Raw genomic sequence first — 24,797 nt, 5'->3', positions numbered from 1 at the left:
AAAAAGTCCCTTACGCAATTGTCAATGCTTGGAGATACACTGTCCATTAGGTACTACCCCTCAGATAGCTAGTGAGTAGAAAATCAAAAATACCCTAACATGAAGTGAGGTCTATTCTCAGCAGATATATAGTAAGTACTCTTTTCAACTCTCTCTATGTATCTATGTGTTTATTAAATGAAGTGTGTGTCTGTGAGTGTGTTTGTGGATGTTCTAGATGGGTTGGTATTTTGCCTTGTTCACTGCTATTCTTCCTTCCTCCCTTCCTGTATCGCCTGTCGTTTACAGAGATTGTAAACCAGTTGAATGCCCTCAGCTGCTTACATGGGGATGATGATGATGATGAAGGTGTCCTTAAGCGAGCACGCAAAGCAACCGCTAAGCCTGCCGCTTCCTCCCAAGGTCTTTTTTCACCTTTCTTTCACCTCCCTCACCCCGTGTTCCTGACTCTCCTCATCGTCTTGTGAACATTGTGTCTCCTGTACACTACCAATCATTACCACCATCTTATTTTTTTTTAAAAATCCAGCTTCCCTCTCTTTTTTGTTTCTCTCTCTTTGGTTCAAACCCCACATCCCCTGATCCTCCTTACATGGTATTGTGATCGTGTTGTGGTCTTACAGTTTATCTTGGTCCATGTGGTGATGTGCTGTACAAAGTGTTGTGAACACATCAGTTTGTGTTCATTCTTTTGGTTCCTATTCTTTGTTTTTTTGACAGTGTGGCTTTCCCCGTTCTTTTACTGCAATTGGTAGTGAACCAAACCAGGGAAATGGAATCCAAATGAAATTTTCATACATAATAAAAAAGTGGAAGACAGAAGTTGAGTTGCTTCGTTTTCAAATTGGATTTAAAATCTGTTTGGTTTTCAGTGGAATTGCATATTGGATCTGTGGTATTCTCATGTGGTCCTAAAATGCTGAGACGCTTCAGAGCGACAAAGTCATACTTCTTTCACTCTGGACAAAAAAGCCACTAACACCCACTAACATCTGGCTTTTGTCTTTGGTGGGAAAGGGTACAATTGGCATTCATTTACATGTCAAATGACTCCGCAGTAGTCACGGTTGTTTATCAGCTCCAGCGCCGATCAGTTGTGATGGAAACATGGCACCTAAGTGGATGTGCTAATTTTCCCGCCCCTTATCCAGTCTGATGCTCCAAGATGGTGGTGTGTAAAGAAGAAGGAGAAGATTTACTTTATTCATTCCCATGGGGAAATTCAATGTTTTTACTCAGTTGTTTTCTCTTTGTTTTATTTTTTTTGTCTTTTACACACACACAGGCCCATAATACACACATGCACAAACACATGCAAATAAATTAATAGAATTCAGTCTGAGTTTTAAAGAGAGACTGAAAAGGCATTGAATCAAATCAAGTTTATTCATTCGGTCGTCTGGCAATGGTAAAGAAGTCAATCGTCCTTTTTAGGAGGTTTTACTGTGTTAAAAAATCCCTGTTATGTTTACTTTGATGTAAAAATGAATGTTGGGCGCAGTTTTTGGTCAAGTGACATTAGCATGGGGTCTCAAACTCTGCTGTGAAAAGAGCAAAAGCTCCTCAGTGGAATATCTAATTATTGCTCTCAATGAAGTCTGCCTCCTCTTGACTTTGTATGCCTAAAAACCCAAATTCCCAGCCCCATGACTGGAAAACAAGTGAGCTTATTTCTCTCTGCCTGGAGAATCAGCAGTCACGAACCAGTTTTCACACACATGCTCAAATGTAGATACATATCCATGTACATGTGCACTTGCCACGGCCTAAAATGGGTCATGAATGTTGTCAGTAAGAGACGAGTTAAAGTGCTGCACCTCCTATCAGCTACAACCACTTCACATAGCCACCCTACATATAGACTAATGGCTTCACGAACACACAGCACTTTTTCTCTTTGCTCAGACTCCCACGCAGCGCTCAGCAGCCCTTCTTGGCATCTACCTCACACACATTTGCGCTCTTTTCAAGCTGACCCACACCCTGGCAGCATGCGATTGAGCTGCAGTGACGATGATGAAGATAAAGTGGACAATTCTCAGCCTTTCCAGCTCGGATCTCCATAGCAACTCTATACTGCCTTCACTGTCTCCCGCAGTAACCCTCCATGCCATACCACACAAATTTTCCCAGATTGCCACTGCTGTACATGCATTGAAGTGGAGCTGAGGTGGCAGAAGAGCACAGAAGTTTAGGCAGCGCTCTTCAACAAGACTGAATGGTCTTTATGCTGATGGTTCACTCCAAAGTGCAGATATTGGTATATTTGGGTTTGTGAATGTTTGTATTCATTTCATTTTGGGAAATGTGTTGTTCTGTAGATGTTTTGACGCTGTAATACGTATGTGTGTGTGACTTTGTGTTGCACTCTGTGACAACAGAGCTGATCAACAAGCTGAACTTCCTGGAGGACGAGGATCCGGACGCTCCTCCTGCCATGAACATCAATCCCTTCGATGACCCCGATGACGACCTTCATCCTAACCACATGAACCCGTTTGGTGATCCTGATGAGGATGGTACGTTCAGCTCTGTCATGATTGTATTGGGGTTGTTGGATTGTAATTTTGGCTGGTTTTAGAAGTTAATGTGTTCATTTTGGGGAGGGTCATGAGAATTACAGGTGGTGCAAGTTGTAGGTTTGGATGTGCACATACCTTGAATGTGTGTAGTCATGTGTGACTACAACAGGTTGGCTTCAGTGCTCTCAGACAGCTAAACCAATATTTTTGTCTGACCACCTGAGTAGACAGGTGCATTAGTACAAGTTATTTATTTTTGTTCCCATACACATAAAGCTCCCACTTTGGTGCTTGTTTGCTTGCTCAAGTTCTCTTAAATCTGTAGGATTTGCTTTCTTGTTCAGGCTTTATATATCATGTTTTCTCTTTTGTGAATTTCAGTCTTCTTAACCTGTATCTTAACAAACCTTGACTGGATCCATTTATTTTGGCTTGGCATGTGTTTTTTTATTAAGTAGCACCTTTGTGTCTGATGTTGTCAGTTCCTGTAGATCTGAGTCCGCAAAAATTATCATCAAAGTCATCACCAACTATTTTGGCAACTCATTTATCAATTTGAGTAAATCTTTAAAGTGGAAGTTGTCAGATTCCTCCTCGTTTAATGTGAATATCTTCTGCTTTCTTCACTCCTCTGTGACAGTAAGCTGAATATCTTTTGCTTGTGGACAAAACAAGACATTCGAGGTCGTCATTTTGAACTTTTTCTGATATTTCATAGATAGAGATTACATAGAAAATAAATTATAGATGAATCAATAATGAAAATATAGTTGTTGCATCCCTAGTTTGAAATGTTTACTAAGTAAAATTGTACTTGAATAATACTTGAATTAACTAGAATACTTCCAAAACAGTTGTGATGCTCTGGAAAACGTATAGAAAAACAGCATGCAGTGATTTGCTTCCTTTTCAACCTATATTCAGTTGAATTCAGCCCGAAGACAAGAAATGTGATCAAACTGATCAACTTTGTGTGAGAGGAACCTCAGTGTCACATTATTATGACCCCCGCAATGCTGCCCAGCTCTCTAACCCAGTGGGTGACAAGCTATCAAAGCTCTGTTCAAGTATATAAGATTTCACTGAGTCATTACGATTACATCTTACCAGTCTGCTATAGTATGTGTTTAATGCAGTCAGAGCTCTCTCCTCTCTGTCAAACAGAGCCCCCTGCCCAGCCGGTCTTAAGGCAGCGGGTTGAAGATGATTCTTTCTATGACCATGACGACTCGAATCCGTTCAATGAGCCGGATGAACCCGGAACACAAACTCCTCCAGGGAACCCCTTTGATGAACCCGAGCAGGACACGGACCTCCAGCCAGACCCAGAACCCCCGAAGCCCAGGCAGAGGAAAGGAGTGCGTCCTGTTGACATGAGCAAGTACTTGTACGCCAACACCACTCAGAATGAGGATGACGAGCTGGATGAGTAAGACTTGATTCCTTCATTATGCTCCTTTTCTTCAACTTTTCATAATTTTAATCTTACGTAATGAACCCATATACCATAACAATTTTGTTGCTGATTGACATTGAAGAAGTGCAATATTTTCAGGAGACAAAAACAGACAAATATAAAATATGAGGTTTGGATGATTGTGAGTCATCGAGGAAAAAGACTTTGCATCATGTTTTGTCATGTTTTTCCCCTTTAGTTTAGAACGTTACCAGAACCCCCTTCTCCAAGTAAAACAGTGCATTTAACCTTTTGTTTGACTGAACAGAGAAGTCTCTGTTGTTTTGTTTGATAGAGAACATATTCACATGGTTTCTGATTCATGAGTTAACCATATTAGAGGCAGTCTGGAAGCATCCAGGCTGCCCAGCTTGGTTAGTGTTGGCAGGCCAAGTCGTGTGAGACTCCTTATAGAGGGGTACTTGCAGGCCCCCCCCCCCCCATCAGGGCAGAGTGACGAGGCAGCTCTTTCAACGGGAACAAGGGCCCTGTTGTTTCACTGCATTCTTTAACCTTGTCTCCCTCCTTTCCCTCCTCTGTCATTACTTCCCTTCCTCCCTCCTTCCTTCACCCCTATCCCATACTTCACCTCCTTAACTACCCCCCTAGAATCTGCTCATTTTTACTTTACCTCCTTCGTCTTTCATCATTCCATCCTTTTTTCTCCCCTTTTTCCTCCTCTTGTTTTACATCACTTAAGTGTATCCATACTGCTAATTAAGTTAAGTGATTTCTCGTCATTGAATAGTTCATTAGTTGTAAGTGATGCACTGCACGTACCTATCTTAAAAAACAGAAGAGGTGTTTAAATTGATATTATATAAGAACTAGTAGTGGCACTGATGTTTGAGAAATCATAAAAACATGTTGCATGCCATTCATGCCATTGGCACAAGTCTAGTTTTATAGGAAAATAAACTGTGCAGTCAAAGAGAGGACATCTGGGACATCTGCCCCTCGTGGTAACATTAAATCAGTAGCCATGTGTCCATCATTTATTTTATGTGCATTTTTAAGTGCTGAATTAGAAAAGGTTAATGAAAACTCAAAAAATGTTCGCTTTTTCAAAAAATAGTTAAAGAGCTTAACGGGAGAAGAAAATCTTTTGTCATATAAGTTCTGACGTTCAACCCAAATTTAACTCGGATGACTGATCAGCTCCAACTCTGCTTCGCTGAAGAGACGAGTCTCCTCATGGCTCCACATAAATCCAGTGCAAATTCTTCTCATTAAAACTTTAAACAAGCAGAAAGTTTGTATTTCCAGTAGGTGAATTGGCACCATCTGCTGCTTATCTTGATGAACTTAACATTCATTTGCAATTTCTCATGCTGATTTTGTCAAAATGTGGGTAATTTGCAATGCATTAGGGTGGAACATTGCCTAATGACTTAGAGCTTGGACGTGAATTTGCTACTTCAGTAGAATACTGCCCAGCAGGATGTTTCACTGCTTCTGTGTGACCTCTGCAGATGAGTTGTCGTACCTAAATTATGAATGTAAACTTGGAAGGCTTTGGCTGTTGAGCGAAGCTGTCACGCAGATAGCCGTATGTTTTAGTCCTCTGGGCTGTCTAAAGACAGACAGGTTATTGACTGGCATGTTTCTTTTGCTCTGTCTCTTATACGAGGAGCATTTCTCTGCAGAATAGAAAGTTCAAGAGGGCAGCGCGCTGTTTTGACTGGAGTCCTTTCACATGTCTTTTAGCCAGCGATGGTCTGTTAAAGCTGCTCTAAAGAGCTGCCCGCTTCTCTTTTCTTCACTTCCCTTCTTTTTTTCCGCTCTCCGTATCGCTCTGCGGTTAGACGGACACAGGGTGGCTCTAACCTTCTCTTTCAGAAAGATACCTAGTCAATCAGCTTTTTTTCTTTCTCGCTGTCGCTCTCACCCCCACCCTCTCCATCCAATTCTCTTGTTTGTTTAGGATTGCTTGTTGCATGTTGAGTGAATGTCTCAAGGCCGTGCCCCTGCTTTCACTGCCACAAGCATGCCTGTATATTGATAACACTCTGGTATGTGTGTAAGAGGGCCTGTGCGAGTGTGTGTGTCTGTCTGTCAGTAGTCCACATTGGGCAGTAAGGATATGAGGTCACACCGACCTGACCTCAGTGCACCTGCATCTTCTATTACCACTTGTGTGTGTTGTTCATTGTATTGCAGCAACCTCTTGTTTCCATTTAGCAATTTCCTCATGTTTAACTCAACAATAGGCAGCCAGAGCCAAAGATGGGTTTTAAATCTCAACAATTAATGGCTGGATGTTTTAAGTTTGTCATGTATATTGTTATGTATAAATCCACATGATAGTTTTCATTATTTTTTGCTTCTTGATAACATACACTGTTGGAGTTTGAGGCAAAAGGCCAAACAATCTCAATAAGGTTACACTCTTCTGTATGTGCACGTTACATTAACATCTATCATGACATCTTTTTGTCTCGCTCTCATCTGTCACCTGTCCTCACCCTCCCTTCTCAGATCCAACCCGTTCTACGAGCCAAGGACATCGAGCCCTACGCACCCCCCTGCTGGTGGCCCCTCCCTGGACATGAGCAGCGGCCAGAAGAGGAGGGCCCCCCCACCCCCAAGTTCAAGCCCTGGCCTCGGTCCCAGTCCGCCAGCTCCCAAACCCAGCTCCATCCCAGACAGGGAGCGAGCTCAGCCAGTTGGGCCCAGCCCGGTCGCAGCAGTGAGAGAGCTGGCCTCCTCCTCCCCAAAGGTAATCAGGCACACAGACGCATGTGACCACAAAACAAAACTATTCAGGTTTGGTATCTGATAGCCCTAAGTAGGAGTCCTTTTTGGCAGTGATAGTCCAGTAATGGTCGCAGTTGAAATATAAAATGTAAAAATACTATTTAGATATAACATGTTGCTTCTAAGCTGTATTGAGATTATGGGGGGGGGGGGGGTCCAGCAGGACTCAGCTTCTCTAGAAGGGATTCCATGAAATCATCAATGTAATTATCACACTGATTATCAGTGAGTACACGATCACATAAACTTATAATGATGCATTTATTCGTTTTGATTTGAGTACATTTTTATCAGTTTGATTTCACTAACTCCTCAGGAATGTTTTTCTAATGACCAAAGTTTCAATTAGTTTGTCAATTACTATAAATATCATGTAATTTGTATTTATTTAGTAGCACAGACGGCACATCTTTAACAAACTGAGCCCTCATTCTCAGTACCATGTGTTTTTATAAGTAAGTGCCCTGAAGCATTTTGTCCGTGCGCGCGTGTGTGTGCATGTGTTCACACTTGTGTGTCCACATCCAGTGGTCCTTACATTAGCTTTTTTTCCGCCTGCACAATCCCATCTTCTGCCCCATTCTTTATGCTCATGAAACTCAGAGCTCCTCATTTGAATATAGGTATTTGTTTATTGGGGTGTTTTCGTATGTTTATTTATTTATTTAAATTAGGTAAATCATGGCTGGGTCTAATTAAATGCCTGATGGTCACACACACTCACAGCAGGAGTCAGACCACTGGTGGGGAATGATTGGCTGGAGGTGTGGTGACGGGTGGGGGGTTAAAAATGTGTGTGTGTGTGTGTGTACATGTGGGGGGGCCTCAATGAGCCTATGTGGGGCTTAAACACAGGGGGCTTAACTACAGCAGAGCGATCACAAGGGGGTGTTGACCCCCTGTGCCTGCACACGCACACACACACACACACACACACACACACACACACACACACACACACACACACACACACACACACACACACATGCAAATACACTCCATACAGTTACTTATACACACACAGGCACACACAGGTCCCTCCTCCCCATGCAGCTGGCTAGCTGACTGTTTTAGTGTAGCTGGGCGGTGATGCTGGCCGTCCATGTAATTATGGCACAGTGCCTTTATCACCCAGCTGCAGTTGCCTGTGACCGTGGGTGAGGGGGCCTAAACCACTTTAATTACCCAAAGCCAGTGGCCTGTGGTGGGCCACACTTCGCCAAGAGATGCCCCTGCCTCTGGAGTTTGTGACGAAGGGAGGGAGGGATGCAAAGTCTGAATTGTGGGTGAGGATTGAAAGGGGGAGGGGAGGGGGTGCAGTGATGGAGAATAGGTGGAAGATAGTGAAGGGTAGAGGAACAGTGGGGGGAAGAGGAGGAAGATGGCCAGGGAATAGTAGAGAGAGAGAGATAGGATGTTCACAGTAAACAAGGATAGGCCTACAGGGTTTGTTGACATATACAGCTAGTGTGAATAGGTTTTTATTTTTTTTATTCACACCAAGCAGATTGACACACACTCATACACACACACACACGTCCCAGCCATGTGTAGGCTGTGAGATGACCTTTGAATGTATGAAGTCAGAGAGGATTAAGAGGAGACATTCCCACTATGAGAGGCCAAGACGAAACCAACACATCATCACACTATGAACGTGAACAGAGTATAGATGAGTGTTTGTGCCGGCGTGCATGTATGTATCTGCTCTTATGGTTTCTAGTATGTTCTGGGGCAGTTATAACCTTCCCCCAAAACACAGCTAACCTCTACCTTTCTCGTACAAGACGTTTCAAGGTGTGTGTTCTTCATTTATATTTATTTTCTACCAACCTTCATGAGGACAATTGGTGTGTAAGACCAAGATAAACACACATGCAGAGGTCTAATCTCAGAATGTGAATTGTAATTCATACATTGAAAGACGCTGTATTCAGCTATTCATTTACAACCTGCCCTGAAGGGTGTGAAAAGTCTCATACAGGTTTTGTTAAATGAAATCTTGTCTTTGCTACCCAAAAGAGATTAGCATACCTTGTATCCCATTTACATTTTACACATGTATTCGAAGCAAAGGCAACATATGTGCAGCGGTTGAAGGTTTTACTGCTTGACTGTCATTTTTGTGCCAGACAAATAGTAAAGAGCTCAAGGGTCAGAAATTTAGGGCTTGAATGATATTCCTGTGATCATGGACTAAGATTTTAAAGACAGGAAAAGAAAAAAGAGCTGAAACAAAAAATGTTTTCTCTCAAGGTAAGATGAGGACAGCAGTGGAGTGGAAGGATGCAGGAAAGGGAGAAATGATGGTGTGAGCCACAGAAACACTAAAAAACGGAAGAATACCATTCCTTGTCTCCTTGCCTTGTCATTATTATCAATTCACTTGGGGAGATTTAGCATGAAACTTTGTCTTAGACGTAGTTTCATCCTCCTTGTCATTGCATTAAAACCACCCACTTCAATGCCAGCCTGTGAATAATCAGTACATCTACAGGCCATATGGTGTGCACCCACTTACTCCGTACACAGGTATTACACATACGGATTGGATTTACATTAAGCTCTAACGAGAGCGCAAAGCTCTGGATTTTTGCCAGTGGAACACGCGTTCAGCACCGGCAATTTATGGACAGGATAAGATGGCAATATTGAACAACTCAAATGCATTTATTGAAACATGTGGGCTGCCAGTTGTTGGGCTTTGTCTATCTTGAGACCATCCATTGGGGACCTGTGAAAGCAATGCTTAGCAAATTTACATTTAGTACGCGGGATCAGTGGATAGAGATGTAAATGTAGATGCAAAACATGGAGAATCTACAGAGGTTTTCTTCTTTGAGCCCAGTCGATATTGTAGAGCACACACAGTTAATGCTATATCTGCCTCTGGTGCTTGTGTTGTGTGCGTGTTCCTTCTTCTCTCCTTGTTTCCTTCCACTGATGATACCGAGGTGACAGTCAGTCCCAGGGTGAGCTCACATCCTGATGTTTCACACAGCAGTGTCTGGCTTAAATGAGGACTTTTGTAATGAATCGAGCATCAGTACTCTACTTACGCCTTCTGATTTGTTTTGATTTAGAGACTCCTAGCAGCAGAAATGATGTATTACTGTATGTTTGCACTTCCCTCTTTGAATGTAATGTACAAACAATGTGTTACACTACTTTCAGTTGTTTTTGTTTGAATCTGAATTCTGTCTTCAGGTTGGTGGAAGTTCAACTTTGGTCACCATTAGACGCTTCACGTTTCTCATGCCCATGTATCTCTCCATTGTCCTGTCTGAGAGATATAGATCCTCGAAGACGTCAAGTTTAAGTTTAGCATCTGTGAAGGAGCTGGAAGGATGGAAACGTCTGTGGGATTAATGTAAATGAACAGAGGGAGTTCCTGTTGGGCGGGTTGCGAGCTGTGTCTGGTCTGATTCAGTCCATCTCTTTTCCCTGGGGCTGATTTCACCCCTCCCAGTAATTCAGTGATCCCCTGCTCCTCCTTTTGTTTCATCTCCATCTCTATTCCGTAGTCAGGCCGCTCTACACTTAGATGCTCTGATCTTTGGATTTTCATCAAGTTTCCGCTTCATGAATTATTTGCCTTATTTTCATATAAAGAAAAGTTGGAAGCTGGCATATGTCTGGGGGCAAAACTTTGAACAGAAAAAGTTCTATATTATCTTAATATTTACTCAAAGTCTTAGAAAGAGTTGGGCATCTTCGACTTTTAGTTTCTTGAACTTAATTGGTCTGACAAAGGATCAGAATCCTAGAACTGCTGATGCTTTACAAAATACAGGTTACACATTTTGAAGTCCTGCCCCATGCATTTTTGTAAGCTTTTCTTTGTTTTTCATCTTCACATATTCCAAATGTGTCTTATAGCACAAATTATGACAAAAAGGTAACAATTTATAGTCTTAACCATGATCTAACATGGTGTCTTAACCACTTATTCCTCTATCTCCCTTTCCTCTTTATACACACTCCATCTTTCCAGAGGTGAGAAAGTGAACCAACACTAGAGGTATGTTTTCTTTCTCCCCTTCAGTTGAAGGGCTTGTGTGATTACTTATGTTAATCAAAGGGTTCAAATTAAATAGAGTTTTGCAGGTTGTGAGAGCTCCTGTGCCGGGGGGAGGCAGAGGCCAGAGCTCTCCTTCCTCTCCCAGACTTTGTTTTCACAGCCCCTCCTTCAGTTCAGTCTACCTCCAAATTGAAATTAGAATAAATTAACATTATTTAATTGAGTTCGCAGAAGGCTGCGATATTTCTTAATTAGCTTTCACCGGGGTTCGCGGCAGGAGAGGACCACATCCGCACAGTGAAGTGTTACTGAGGTTGGTGTGACGACTGAGGGATGTTTTTGGAGGACATAGGGGAGCCCAAGAGACAAGGACAGTCATCAGTCTTGTGATCTTTGCCCGTTCCAAGGTCTCTCGTCTTGTTATCATTACATCCAGTCCGAAGTTATTATTCCATCTTCTCAGATAACTTTGACATACCTTCAACAAAGAGCCTCACGTGGAGGACGTAAGGAAAGTAAGACTCACGGCTCATTCCTTTTAAACAGTGGTTAATTGCTATATGTAGTTCAGTGTTCAGTATATGAAATTTGTAAAGGTGTATAACATTTACTAGCTTCTCAATTCTCTTTGCTTGCATTAAAATAAATTAGAGTTAGCAAAAATATTGACATAATGATGTATTTGAAACGGTTTCATTACTAATTTTCTGCAGTGTCGTTAATCAGGTACCAGCCGTACTGTCTTGCCCTCTCTGCTTTTCAACATCCTACTATCAACCTGATATTTAAGAGGCAGTATTGCAAATGTTATAGTTAGTAAAAAGCAATATTGCTCATGATACAAGTAAATCCAAATAAGCGGGTCAGTTTACATGATTTTCTTGCTTCATCTTCTTATTTCAGTGGAACTGAGACAACACTGAACACTTCTTTGCTTGATCAAGGATTACAATTACGGATAACATTTTTAGGTAAGATGTTAAAGGTGCACTTTATAGTTTTGGAAGAGATGTATTTTGGAGAAGAGAAAAATCTTCACTGATTGATTTTCATGACTGAATTAACTAAATAAATAAAATGTCCTTGAAGGGAAAAAAACAATTTCATACTGTTTTACCTTGCCCCTTCTAGGTAGCTAGCGGCCTTTGTAGCGTTAAATAGTGTTCTTGGGAGCTTATTCCTCTCGATGATAGCTTGTTTACATGGAAAAAAATTGAATAAGTATTTTTGAGTTTGTTTTATTCGAGTTTTACTATCATACATAGTAACTTTCTGAGTTTTAATTTATTTTCCGAAATGACATAGTGCACCGTTGAGACCAAATTTCCACATCTTCTGTGCGGTCTCGTCTAAATAAATGTAGTTGTAATTCCAGTGTGATTTGTGTATTCGCTGGCTGTTGTTGGGTTCAAGTGAAGGACCAGAATAGAGCTGCATCTCAAATTTCAGAACCTGGAATCAATATTTGCAGTGAAGCAGACATAGCGGTCCATTTCTGAGACCAAGGCATCGAGTGCTCAGTGGCTCCCCTTGGCCACATTGGCCTTTCCATAAGCTGTGTAATATTAGGAGAATAATCCTTGAGAGGCGCAAGACTAAGTCAGTACCTCTCAGTGTCTGCCTTTTCCCAGTGTGGACCCCTCCCCAACTCTTATTTGCAGACTCTGAGTGGTCTGTCATTGGATCTGGTGGGAGAGAGGAGACCCAATTTCTTCTGTCATGCAGTTTTGGTCCAGTCGTTGGGTTTCCCGTTGTTGTTTCATGCTGCAGGGCATCGCTGTCATCAAGTTAGGTAGAAGGGTTTAAGACATTACTGAACAATCTCAGCTGTTTGGAAAGTTTAAGGAATGTTTAGGAAGGTGATGTTGTGGGTCAGGTTGTGTAAAGGGGCAGTTTTGGGTTAGCATGTTGTGGAAATGAACTTGATAAAGATAAAGATTCAGAGCCACATTTAAAAGATGTTCTCAAGAGGTCGCTCCCGCTCAAGGGTGAGCTGATCTCCTCTTGAGACTAACAGGAATTCTGACTTGATGCACAGTGTTGATCCTCAAGTCTTGCAGGGCAGACAATGATATGTTCAGTCGTGTTGAATAAATAAATCACATTTTTATATGTATTCAGGGACTATTCTAAATTCTATGTTAGATATGGTTGCCATGAAAAATAGAGCGTGTGTGTTTGTGTACTAATGTGCAACCTTGTGTGTGTTGTGAGGGATATATTTTGATCCAGTTACTGTAATGCGGCTATCATTTTTCCACCTCTTCCTCTGTCGGGTGCATGTCGAGTTCACAAGTTAAGCACTGCGAAAGAGCTCACTCTCCTCAATACCCGCGCCGACTGGTGTAAAAGGGCCTTCCGCAAAGCGCCGCTTGTAATCTGCCTTTGGTAAGTCCTCCTTAGTTTTATCTGCCAAGGATTACCTCACAAGCTGCAAGCAGGAGAGAACGACGGAGATGCAGAGCAAGAGAGAGAGAAATGAAAAGCAAGTCAAACAGAAAACGATGAAGATGGAACAAAATGAAAACAAATCGCTGTGTAATCTCTGAAAGAGAGAGACCTGCTTGAGAGTTGAAGGGAAGTTTCCCTCGCCACTCATTTAGAGAGGGAATTGACTAATCCCTCCATGATTGATGTCTGCTATGAGAGGCTCTATAGCAGACTAATAGGGCTTATGAGGATGACCAGAAAGTCCTTTGTGTGTGTGTGTGCCTGTGTGTGTGTGTGTGTGTAAATGTGAATGAACCAAACCTTTTTGTCTTGTGTATCCTTCTATCCAGTGGTCATAGAGGCCAGCGGTTTGAATGACATGGCGGCTGTAGAAGGGGTAACTTTATCTTAATCTGGTCTTAATCTGCCCCGGTCCTCCAGGTGTGTGTGGGCTCAAACCCAGAAGGATCCAGGGTTTTTGGGGTGAGGTTAAAGGGGGCTTCGGGTGGGGAGATTGGAGTCCATGCACTTGAAAACTCCTTCAACCCTCAGAAGGTCTGAGACCCCCCGCACAACTCTTGAAAACCGCACTCACTTAGTCATGCCATACCTTCCTCCCGTCATCCTTAAGTGGCCCCTGCTACATTTTAATTGAATTAAACCAACCGTTCTCCATAATTTAAAAAGGACCTTAGAAGTACCTTATGAATTAGTCTGAGTGATTTGTCTTTCAAATCGTGTGTGTGTGTGTGTGTGTGTGTGTGTGTGTGTGTGTGTGTGTGTGTGTGTGCACACATGACCACTCATGTGTCTGTGTTTGAGGAAAGGAGAGTGAGTGTAGAAATGATAAGGCTTTAATTGCCTCCATATGAAGCCCTCCAGCACCCCCTCTTTTGGACTGGTATGGTATGCAGGTGTGTGCTCTTACGTGCTATAAGAAATACTAAGTGGCATTTCCAGCACTTAACTCGCTGATCACCGAGTGGGATCATTCCCTTTAGCTTTCAATTCAGCAGTAGTAGGAGCTCAGTTGACCTCAACAAGATTTAATCGTGTAGTCCTCGATCATAACGCAGCCAGAACATGCAGTCAGTAGCTAATGTTGGTTAGCCCTGATGACTGGATTCTGAGACATTTTTTGAGGAAAATGGTGTAGAAATTGAGGCTATTAGATGATTAGCATGAGACAGTTACATCAGCACCACCTGCAATTTATCAAAGGTGGTGACGATGTGAGCACCTGGGTAACCTTTTCTGCAAAATGTTAGAACTTAAAGCATCGATTATGAATCATAAACCACTGCTTCATAGTTATTCACGTTGTTTTCATTCTCTTTATTTTCCTTATCGACATCTCCTTCAACTTCTGTCATCCTCCTGCCTCTTTTCCTTCCGCCCGTGTGTAGCATTTCCCCTACCACACCCTTCCTCCATCAGTATGTGTGTGTTGATGCATGTGTATTCTGATCAGGAGTCAAAGGGGTGACTTTGTAATTATGTTCATTTTAATTGGCTGTGCTATCACCCCTCTCATCACTTTGGAGCCCACGCTGCGCTGGACAATGGCAGTCTTTAGTGGGGGGTTTGCACAACTGCTGTGTCAAGACCCCCCCTCCACACACACACACACACACACACACACACACACACATACACAGCCTCTTTACCTGCAGAACATAATTCCTAAAGTGGCCTCCTTAATGAGTTTTCCCTGCCCAGGCTTAGATTAATTGATAAATGGCGGTGTTATCGGCACGACTGATCTCTGAATCCATTGCACCACTAATTTGTTTGTTGAACATGGCAGTTAAAGGAGATTAATACGTTATAGATTTATAAGAGCCACCCCCACCTTTCTCTTCCTCCTTCCCTTCCTTCTCACAAAGCTTATTTATTTATCAGAGGAAGATGAGGAGGTGGAGGAAGAGTGAAGAGATGGGAGACCTTCAGATACTTTATCTTGTGTTAAAACATACATATTCCTCGATTCAAAGGGTAATTGTAGTATGTTGAATGCATCATATGGGTGTGTTGTTGTGTTATTGATTATTGACACATTAATAGTTTCGACAGATTTCTCGATTTCTGAGGCAGAGACGTGTTACTTGAAAGCTTAAAAAATCAGATAGTGCTGTGTTGGCTCATTAGTCTTTTCTAAATAGAATTTTCATAATTGAGCCTGGAAACAAACTTCTTCTTATTCCTCATCTGTTATATTTCCATCAGAGAGGTGCTTGACAGTGGGCGAAACCACTTTGCTCAGGTCAGAAAAGTTAGATTCTGATTAAATGGTTTGGTTGCTCATTCAATCTTTATTTAGTATCCATGTAACCTTAAACATGTAGTCTCTAATCAGAATTATTTAAATCTGATTGAAGAAACACTGTCCACGTAACCACGTCTAATGTTTCTAAATGACCTTCCAGCATGTCTTTGGCATCTAAACTACAGCCTCTTGTCATTTATTGGTTACAGATATATGCACATATGGGCTGATATATTTCTCTAGCTCTGAGCACAAACACTGACAAATATGGTGCATTCAAGTCACATCAGATTGACTGTGGATCGAAGCTGCCAACACGGGTGGCAAACATGGCAGCGGGTTCACCAGTGTTCGAAGTGTGAAACAGTAATTGGACCTCACGACAACACCGAAGAGCACCACAACAGTTGGCCTGACAGTCACTGTTTTGTATGTGAGGACCAACTGAGTAGATGCATAAAAACACTGGTATTTCTGCATATTAGGAATGTGATTTAAACAGAGTGTGACAGACACTCTGACAGATGGTGTTGCCCGTAAAACAACGAAGGTACAGGAAGAGGCAAGTGACAAATAAACCAGTATTTTGGATTCTCACTCTGAACCTCATGCTGTAACTCACGCGATAGAAAAGATGAAGATGGGCTCACCATCAGTACCATCAGTGATTTTGTCTTGTTTTATTCCTTCTCCATCGACCCCCATCAACCCACCCTCTTTACCGCACACACAGATACACACACTCAATCCCAAACCTACCCACCCTGCGTCTATTTTTTTCCCCCCTCAGCCAAAGCTAATTTGCAGAGGCGTGAGTGTGGGTAATGCTACTGCCGTTTCCATGACAAGCTAAAGCCAGCGCTTACACCGCATTATGCCCCTGTGTTACACGTTAGGCGAGCATGCAGGCGGGTGGGCACACTGCAAGCTGGCACAGTCACTCGTTTGTCTGCTGCCTCCTCCAAACTGCGTTATTTCATGATGTTTTTCAGTGAATGGTTTTTATTTCAATTTCAAAGCCTTGCCTGTCCTCTCCTGTTCTTTTTTTTTTTTTCTTTTTTTGCTGCTTTGCATGGTTATGCCTTTGGAGCAGAATAGGCCTTGGAAGCAAAACAGTCCTGGAAAAGGAAACCGCTTTTCCTGATTTTTGCATTTTACATCTCAGTAGCCAACTGCCGAAAGGCCTTCTGTCTTGGCCTGCAGGTTCACTGCGAGATGGGAAGCATATCTGCTTCTGAGCAAATCACGAGCAACCCCCCCCATCGCCATCATGATGAATGTATTTACATATTCTCCTACTTTGTGATATTACACAAAGCTGTGGTGTAAAGATTTGTTTAAAAAAATGTAGATCAAACAGTCCAATACGACATGGAATAGCAGCTGAGTGCCTTGCTCAAAAGCCGCACATTCAGTCTGTGAGCTCTCAGGTGTAGAGAGTTATCACTCTCCCTCCCTCCACCTGTTCACACACACAAAATGAAGCCTGACTTAACTAAACGGTGTCTACATGCGCAGTCACACGTCGTGCACACACTCTTTCTCTCACGGCTCTCTTTGGAAGGAGCCCCTCCTCACTGTGATTACAACAGTAATGCGATATTTCCTTTGTATGTTAATGTGTATTATTTTTCACGCTACACTCGCTCTCCTCTCCTGCCCCAGCCTTTTGTCCCCCCCCCCCCATTCCCTATTGTTCCATCCACTCCACATCTCCATTTACATAATTGAACTTTTGATTGGACTTTGCCGCCTCCCTTCTGCTCTCATGCAGCCAACGTTTGAAATCCAAAGCATAATTTCATGGGTAAGATGACGCCGGGCGATCATTCTGTCGTTTTCTAATGTGAAGACGTCGGACGAAGAAGGCGCAGATTAAACAAATTGCTTGTTTTGATTGAAGGTGCAATTAAATAATTGAGCATGTTGATAGTTGGAGCCCAGCCAATCAGATGGGCTCTGCCAGTAGCAGGATGGACAGGCCACTTAAGTGCACTAACCTTTATCCTCTTAAATGTGAACAGGTATTAATGTTTTTCAAGTGTGTTTTGAAATGTGTTCCCCAGCTTCGCTATATGTATGCTTTCTGTGTGTGTGTGTGTGTGTGTGTGTGTGTGTGTGTGTGTGTGTGTGTGTGTGTGTGTGTGTGTGTGTGTGTGTGTGTGTGTGTGTGTGTGTGTGTGTGTGTGTGTGTGTGCCTGCCTGCTGCTGTTCTGTAGAGATGGAGTGTGTGTGTATGTACAGTATGCGTGCCTTTACACTGTAAACTCTGTTGTCATTTGAAGTGAGCCTGTGTGTTTATGTGTGCTTTGCAATGTGTGTGTGTGTGTGTGTGTGTGTGTGTGTGTGTGTGTGTGGACTTTTTTTTTTTTTTTTTTTTTTTTTTTTGCCGCAGGCTCCTTGAGCGGATTACAAGTTTTAAAGAGTATGAGATTCAACACCTCCTCAAATCTGACACTCTCTGACACTGCTTTGAAGCCATGAAAGTGAGATTGGAGAGACACGGAAGCTCTTTTCTCTCCACAGAGTCGTGGGTTTATGTCATTGGGTTGAGGCCAGTTAAGTTTCCATTGAAGCGTCATGCCCCAGAGGGAGAGACAAAGCTGCCACTTAAAGCGTTTTACTTGTGTCTTTTTTAGGACCCTGAAAGGCCAGTTTAATGACCTCCGTACTCTTATGTCATCTAATTTAGTATGATGCCGTGTGACTTTGTTTACATATGTCCATCTGCATTTGGAAGACCAAGATTTTCCCCCTGGAGTTTGCAGTTATCCTCTCTGCTAAAAGCATACCTCTTACAGCTAAAGGAGGGCTGTTCAGTTAAAATATTCCTTTTTTTATTAACATCTGGCTTAAAACTATCTGAGTTGAATATGAGGTACAAAAATATATGTACAAATATTTCATATATCAACTTTAGTTGATATTTTTTCACTATTCAAAAATAATTCAATGATCTGTAAACCATTTATTAAGCAATTGTTTACCGTAAAGTTCCAATTGATGTTATAATACTTTAACTGTTAATGAATACCAGTTAGTTTTGTTTATTATGCTTTCAGTAATTCTATTTTTGTCCACAACAATTGTAAAACAAAAACAACCACAGCATTACAACAGTTACAGTCCAAGACACAAATTTTACAGCAAAGTAATAAATAATGTTCCGTTCAGATATGAATATCAAGTTGTAACTGATGTAAAGCATTTCATTGTATGTTATCAGTGATGTAACTGTTATCTAAATTTAATTATATATATTTACCATTAATATTTATGGTCATTTTAAAGTTTGAAGCATCTTGGAGCACTTAGACTGTGCACACGGCTTGTTGTGCTTGAACAGCAAAAACAAACATTTGAACAACTCAACATCGATGTCTCTTTCCAGAAATCACGGCCTGGTTACTCTCAATCATTCCCAATTTCTGTTTTACTAACCTATCAGCATGCAGGATGAAACTCAAGCTGAGTGCCATCTAGTTCCATCATATTGGAGAGAAGGCAGACATCCCCATGGTCAACACTTTCAATTCTCAGCAACTCACACCAGAACAATCTGGATAGATAAAATAGAACTAAGAGGAAAAATGTATTTTTATTTTGGGGTGAACTGTTCCTTTAACCCATGATCCTGAGCCCATCCGTGCCATGTATAATGGTGGTAAAGAGGGATTTGCTGTTGGTATAGTGCAGTTAAACTCCCAGTAAGTCAGTGGATGTTTGCTAAGTTGCTCTAAAAGATATTTTAAATTACTTCTTCCCTCATACAGCACAGCAGATATTGGATTATTGCCCGAAACTAAAAGAAACAATTTCCAACCTCGCCACAGAATTGTTCTTTTGCTTAAGACCTAAGATCGACCTGTGACAATTTTCTAATTTTCCATATCACGGTTCATCCGCTTTACCCATGATCTCAAATCACAGGCCGCCCTCCAAAAAAGAAAATCACATTGCTGACACCAAAAATCCTCCTCCTGACACCGGCACCAACAGGAACCTGGATGCTTCTATTCCCAGGTTTGCTCCTATCTTGTCATTCAGGCATTGTAGTGAGCTTAACCCCCCTTCTTTCTCTCTCACATCCTTTTCCCTTCTTCCATTTTTTTTTTCTTTCTTTGCCCCGTCGGATGTATGTTGTTGACACTGAGGCATCAGGAATAATGGAATCGCTTGTCAGTGGCTTGTATTTTTCGCCCAGGCTGTTAGCGCTGTGTATAATAGTAGCAGAGGAGGAGGAAGAGGGGAGGTTATGTGCCACTGATAGTAATGAAGGTTGCCTTTTCATTTTTTAATATGGAATGTTTGTGGGCCGAGGCGGTGCTCTCCGCTAATCCTACCCTCGAGCCGAGCTAGCTACATGGCTGTGTCAGTGTTACACACACACGCACAAGCACACACACACACACACACAGTGACATTCACACAGACAGATAAAAGACAGACACACACACATGCATTACATATATGTGCACACCTTCCTTGAGGCTAGAGAGCAAACTGTTTGATAAGTCAGGGTGCATTTCTGCTCCTCATGAAAATTTCACTCCTCCCGTGTTTGTGTCTTAAGGAAATGCAGCCGGTTCCTGTAAAAGAAGATATGGTATTTGTTCAATATTTGATGGATATGAAAGCTTGAGTGTGTAGATGCATTTGTAAACCTTTATCTGGGACGGGCTGTAATGGAACAGTCTGGTCTGCTGATTGAGAAAATGACATCTGGTTGAGTTGTGATGAACGTGCGGTCACTGCGTGTCAGGCGCTGCTGTCTTTGGATGAAGAATCACTCTCTTCGACACATTTGCTTTGTTTAACAGAAGTTTTGAAAGCACTAGAAGTTGACTGAGTTCATAATGTGTCTGAAAAAAAAGTGCAGATTGAGTTGCATAATTATTTGTGGGGGTTTTTTTTGTTTTGTTTTTTGGCTCATACACCTGTAAGTTGAAGGGATTGTGGGTAAGCCTTAAAGTCTGTGTCTCCCGCTGGCTGATGTATATATTTTTTTCCTCTGGTTGTGTTACACAGGTGTGTATTTGTGTGTGTGTGTGTGTGTGTGTGTGTGTGTGCGGGTTTTCCGCCGGCTAGGGGTCTGCGGCACTGGAGTGTGCTGTGTGTCTAATTGCTTTAATAGCACCTGGTCTCTAATCCAAGGTAATTAGAGCGCTCAAATTAGACAGCTACTTTCAACCGTCACTTGAAAAAGCAGAAAGGGAAGGCCTGAAGGAAGACCACTCCACACTTAAACTCTACATACACACACACACACACGACTGTCGCACACAAACATGGTGGCACAAGCAGAGGATAACTGGAGAAACAAGTTTACTTCACTCGGCTCAGAGGAGTGTATGTTTGTGTACTGAGAATTTAGAGAAATGTATATTTTTCCTTTTCAATCAAAACACCCAAATTACACCATGGTAGTCAGATACATGTTAAGTTTATTAAAATTATTTGATTGAGTATAAAAAAAAAACAATTTCTTGTTTACATTGACCTCCTCCTTGTGCACACACAGTAATAGCGGTCATGTTCTAATCGGTATTGACTCACCGACTTTCTATCACTCCGATTTTTTTATTCTCGTCGTCTTTTTTCTTGCGTTGTTTGAGTGGCACGCAGGCATTGTCGAGGCTGCCTAAAACGTGTCTGGAGAAGCTGTAGGGAAAGGTTAAGGCCCTCTTTTAAAGCCGGAAATGTCAAGTGTCCACCCCTCAGGCTCCCGCTACCGTCTCCCTGTACTCAGACTGCCATAGGGGCCTGCATGTGACTAACACACACACACACTGGTGCAAAGGTTAGGAGTTGCTATTAGAGATGGCTTCCAGTCTCTTTCATCTGGTTTGGCCCTTGTGGCATCTCAGCAGGCTCCAGGCTCGTGGTCACAGGTTAAACTATGACAATAGAGGAGTAAGAGACATCCAGGTGCTTTTGGATCACTTCTAACTGACTGCTGTTGTATTTATTCCACCCTTTTGTTTATTGCTGTCGAGGTTAAAGGTGCATCATGTAGTTTTGAGGAAGAAACAGAGAAAAATCGATGATTGATTTTTCATGGCTGACTGAACTGAATAAACACACTACAGCATAATTTCAGAGTATTTTCTTTGTTTGTACTAGCTGGACCGTTCCAAGTAGCCACTCTTCTAGATTCAAACAGTGTCATGGGGACCTTGTTGCCCTTTGGGGACCCCTGTTTTAATCAGTTATGACAATGAATTTGTTGTAAATGTAAAAATTGCACTTCAAAATGTCAAAACTGCATATTGCACATTTAAGAAAATAAATATTTTTTTTTTGGTTGCTGCTTTTAATGATAGGCCTTTTAATGATTTATCCTCTACAATTAAGGCATTTTGATTTTTCCTTCCTCTTTTTATAAGTTCTTTTATGGAGTTCCTGGATTGCTTTTGTAATTACCCTTTTCTGACATTTTCCAAACATTTATATATATATATATAAATTAATACAATTAATCACGTCTCTCTCTTCGGAGAAACATCATCAATCCAGTCTTAATTTCCAAATAAAACAGTCTGTTTCTCTTTTCATTCCTGCACCCCTGAATAACATTATTGCAGCAAGTCGCTTGGCTTCTGTAAGAGGCTTAATAAATGCTTGAGTCAGCACACGATCACCTAAAAACACTGTTTTCCAAAATTTGCCTTTGCTCTTTCCAGTTCTTTGGCTCTCCTGCTCTTGCAGTAGATGGAAGCCACCAACAGAGGGGGTTGGTCGGCCACCACAAGCCTTGTTAGACGGCTGAGACTCTTCTCTCTGGGCCTTCACTGTGTGTTTTTAAAAAAAAATGGGTTAACTCATTGTGGTGGGTTATATCAGGTTGTGTAGAAGTCATCACTCACTCTTCACTCCTAAAGGTTAAGTAAAGGTTTGATTTGCATAACTATCATGTGTTACGAGACTAAACATCACCAGGTGAAATTAGCACATTGCCGCTGCCATCTAAGCTAATATTGTCCAGGAAGGTACAAGATCTTAACAGAGCAGACATGACAGTTTTGCTGCAGGGCATGATGTCTGGCCAGGTACATTATGCAGCTGGATTAAGTAAACAGAAAGTGGTAAAGTAGATTGAATGCCATTTAACCAAATTACACGGTATATTTCCTTTTGATTTTTCCACTTAGTTTTGAGAATTGCATCTTAATTGTGCACCGATGTTAAAAAGCCTTTTAAAAGTTGAAGCTTGTTGTAACTTAGACACACAGCTTAAACATATTGTGCCGTGTAATTAAGGATATCAGTCGTATTAGTCATCTGTTAATGTCATTGTCTTGTACACAATAGTAATATGCACTTGGATTTCAAGCATATTTCATAGTCTTTTTGATGGCTGGCCTCTAATGAATTTAATCAAATCTCAGTGACATTTTTGCCATTTCTCTCCAAAATGATCTGAGAGAATTAGCCCATATCTGTCGCTCCATAACCAGATTAGTGAATAGCCCGCTGAATAATCAAAATAGCATTGGTTCTGCTGGCCGTCAGAGGAAGACCAGTGTCTCCACGCCGCCATGGATTTGTGGGATTTTGAGTCTGGGAGAGGAAAAGGCTCCTAATGGTGAAAGCTTTCGACCCAGATAAGACTTCAAAGGCGGAGCTAATTAATAAGATGTTTACATTATCCACGGTCATACGCTGCTTTGTGCATGACCCTTCGTTATGGTGTGTGTCTGCGTGTGTGTGTGCACGTGCATGTGTGTGCTCATTGTGTGTCAGTAAAGCAAGCTAATTGGATGGGTGGAGGTTGCTAAGTAAAACATTTAATTGAGAACTAAATAATGGAAGGAGCTCTAATGTGGAGGAAGAGCGATGACAACGTTCGTTCTTTAAAATATAACCATTACTACAAGCTCAAATCTATTGTGCAAAGAATAACATGTTTATAGTACACTCTCGAACTAAAAACATTTTATTTTATTTTAGATTTTACCCTTGGAAATGAAGTGAATTTCAATGTGATTTGTTTTTAAAGTTTCATACTAAATATGCAGGGATTGAATCCACAGTCTGGTGGTATGTGAAAGTATAATATGTCAAAGATTAAATTCAAAATCTTTTTCTTTGTCCTCCTCCTCTGCCTGCAGCCCAGCCCTGTCCCGAGTCCGGTTCTGGGAGGGAAGCCCAATGCAAGCCAGTCCCTGCTGGCCTGGTGCCGCGAGGTCACCAAGAACTACCGCGGGGTGAAGATCACCAACTTCACCACCTCCTGGAGGAATGGGCTGGCCTTCTGCGCCCTGCTGCACCACTTCAGGCCTGACACAATGTAAGAAACACACAAACTCGCATTCTCACAGTCAGAGAATGTCTCTGTTTCAAAATTAGGTTGAGAGTTTGGATTATCCAGTCAAATTTGTGTAGAAACAGGACTGTCGAGTAAACAAAATACTGAAGAAACAAAAGTTTACTTAGATGAGGACTCCCATCCTTCACTTCAGTGTGTATGATGTTTCATAGTTGCAGCCATCTTTTTCTTGTCATTTTTGTGTTTATAATTATTGAAAAGTATTCTGTGTATGCGTGTGAGAGAGTTTCCTTATATGTTTAGTATTTTATGTATTTAACACTCAAACGTACAGAAAGCCTGCAGCCCCATCAAGAGAGCAGACGTGAAGATAATTTATCAGAACCGCGTGTGTGTGTGTGTTTATGCTCGTGTGCCCTTCCACTCCGCTGTGTTATTTTTACATATTTTCCACTCTATTAGTTCTGTTGATTGCACTGCTATGAAATTGCATGTTACAGTTCTAATGCCATTACATGTGATGCATATTTAAACACAACACTTTCTCCGCTATCTCTCTCTGTCTCCCGTTCTCTCTCTCCCTTTCTCTTTTTTTTCCCCCTCTGCCTGCCTCCTCTCCGACCCTCCCCACTGTTCTTCCAGAGACTACAAGTCGCTCAATCCTCAGGATATTAAAGAAAACAACAAAAAGGTAAGAGGCAGCCACCGCTGGGCCCTTCACGCCACTTAGCTCCCTCCCATCCACATCTCCATTTGGCCTTATTTAGAGATCTGCCATTAATCCCTGGATATAGTGTGCATGTGTGTTTCATGGTTTGATGGGGGAGGATGGAAACGCACATGAAGGCAGGGAAATGCCTCACAATCACACATGTACAGAATGGTACTATGACAGTGTTGCTAAGACGTTCCTCCTGCTGTGATGTGTGTATGTTGCCATGTGTGCCCAAAGCATAACTTAGTCACCTGGCAGAGGTGAGATGGTATCTTAACTCAGCTTCCTGCTGGGAGCTTACTAAACTGTGTGTTGATGTCAGTGTGTGTATAATAAGAGCATATTTGTCTTGGGTTGATTA

At 41.9% G+C, this 24,797-nt stretch overlaps 1 protein-coding gene across 5 annotated transcripts in view; it reads left to right on the top strand.

The window, feature by feature from the left end:
• Positions 1–24,797, top strand: part of ehbp1 (EH domain binding protein 1) — a 144,768-nt gene that overhangs the window by 47,209 nt on the left and 72,762 nt on the right. For 4 of the 5 annotated variants that reach the window (XM_037123874.1, XM_037123877.1, XM_037123876.1 and 1 more), the window contains exons 8-13: positions 289–402; positions 2,382–2,519; positions 3,687–3,951; positions 6,457–6,697; positions 23,564–23,742; positions 24,364–24,412. In XM_037123874.1, the coding sequence (XP_036979769.1) occupies positions 289–402; positions 2,382–2,519; positions 3,687–3,951; positions 6,457–6,697; positions 23,564–23,742; positions 24,364–24,412 (986 nt within the window). The remainder of the gene's footprint in view (positions 1–288; positions 403–2,381; positions 2,520–3,686; positions 3,952–6,456; positions 6,698–23,563; positions 23,743–24,363; positions 24,413–24,797) is intronic. The other variant, XM_037123875.1, reaches the window with a different exon arrangement.

This window comes from Acanthopagrus latus, chromosome 15 (assembly GCF_904848185.1).
Source record: "Acanthopagrus latus isolate v.2019 chromosome 15, fAcaLat1.1, whole genome shotgun sequence".
NCBI classification, from domain to species: Eukaryota; Metazoa; Chordata; class Actinopteri; order Spariformes; family Sparidae; genus Acanthopagrus; species Acanthopagrus latus.
This window is presented reverse-complemented; position numbering and strand designations above follow the sequence as displayed.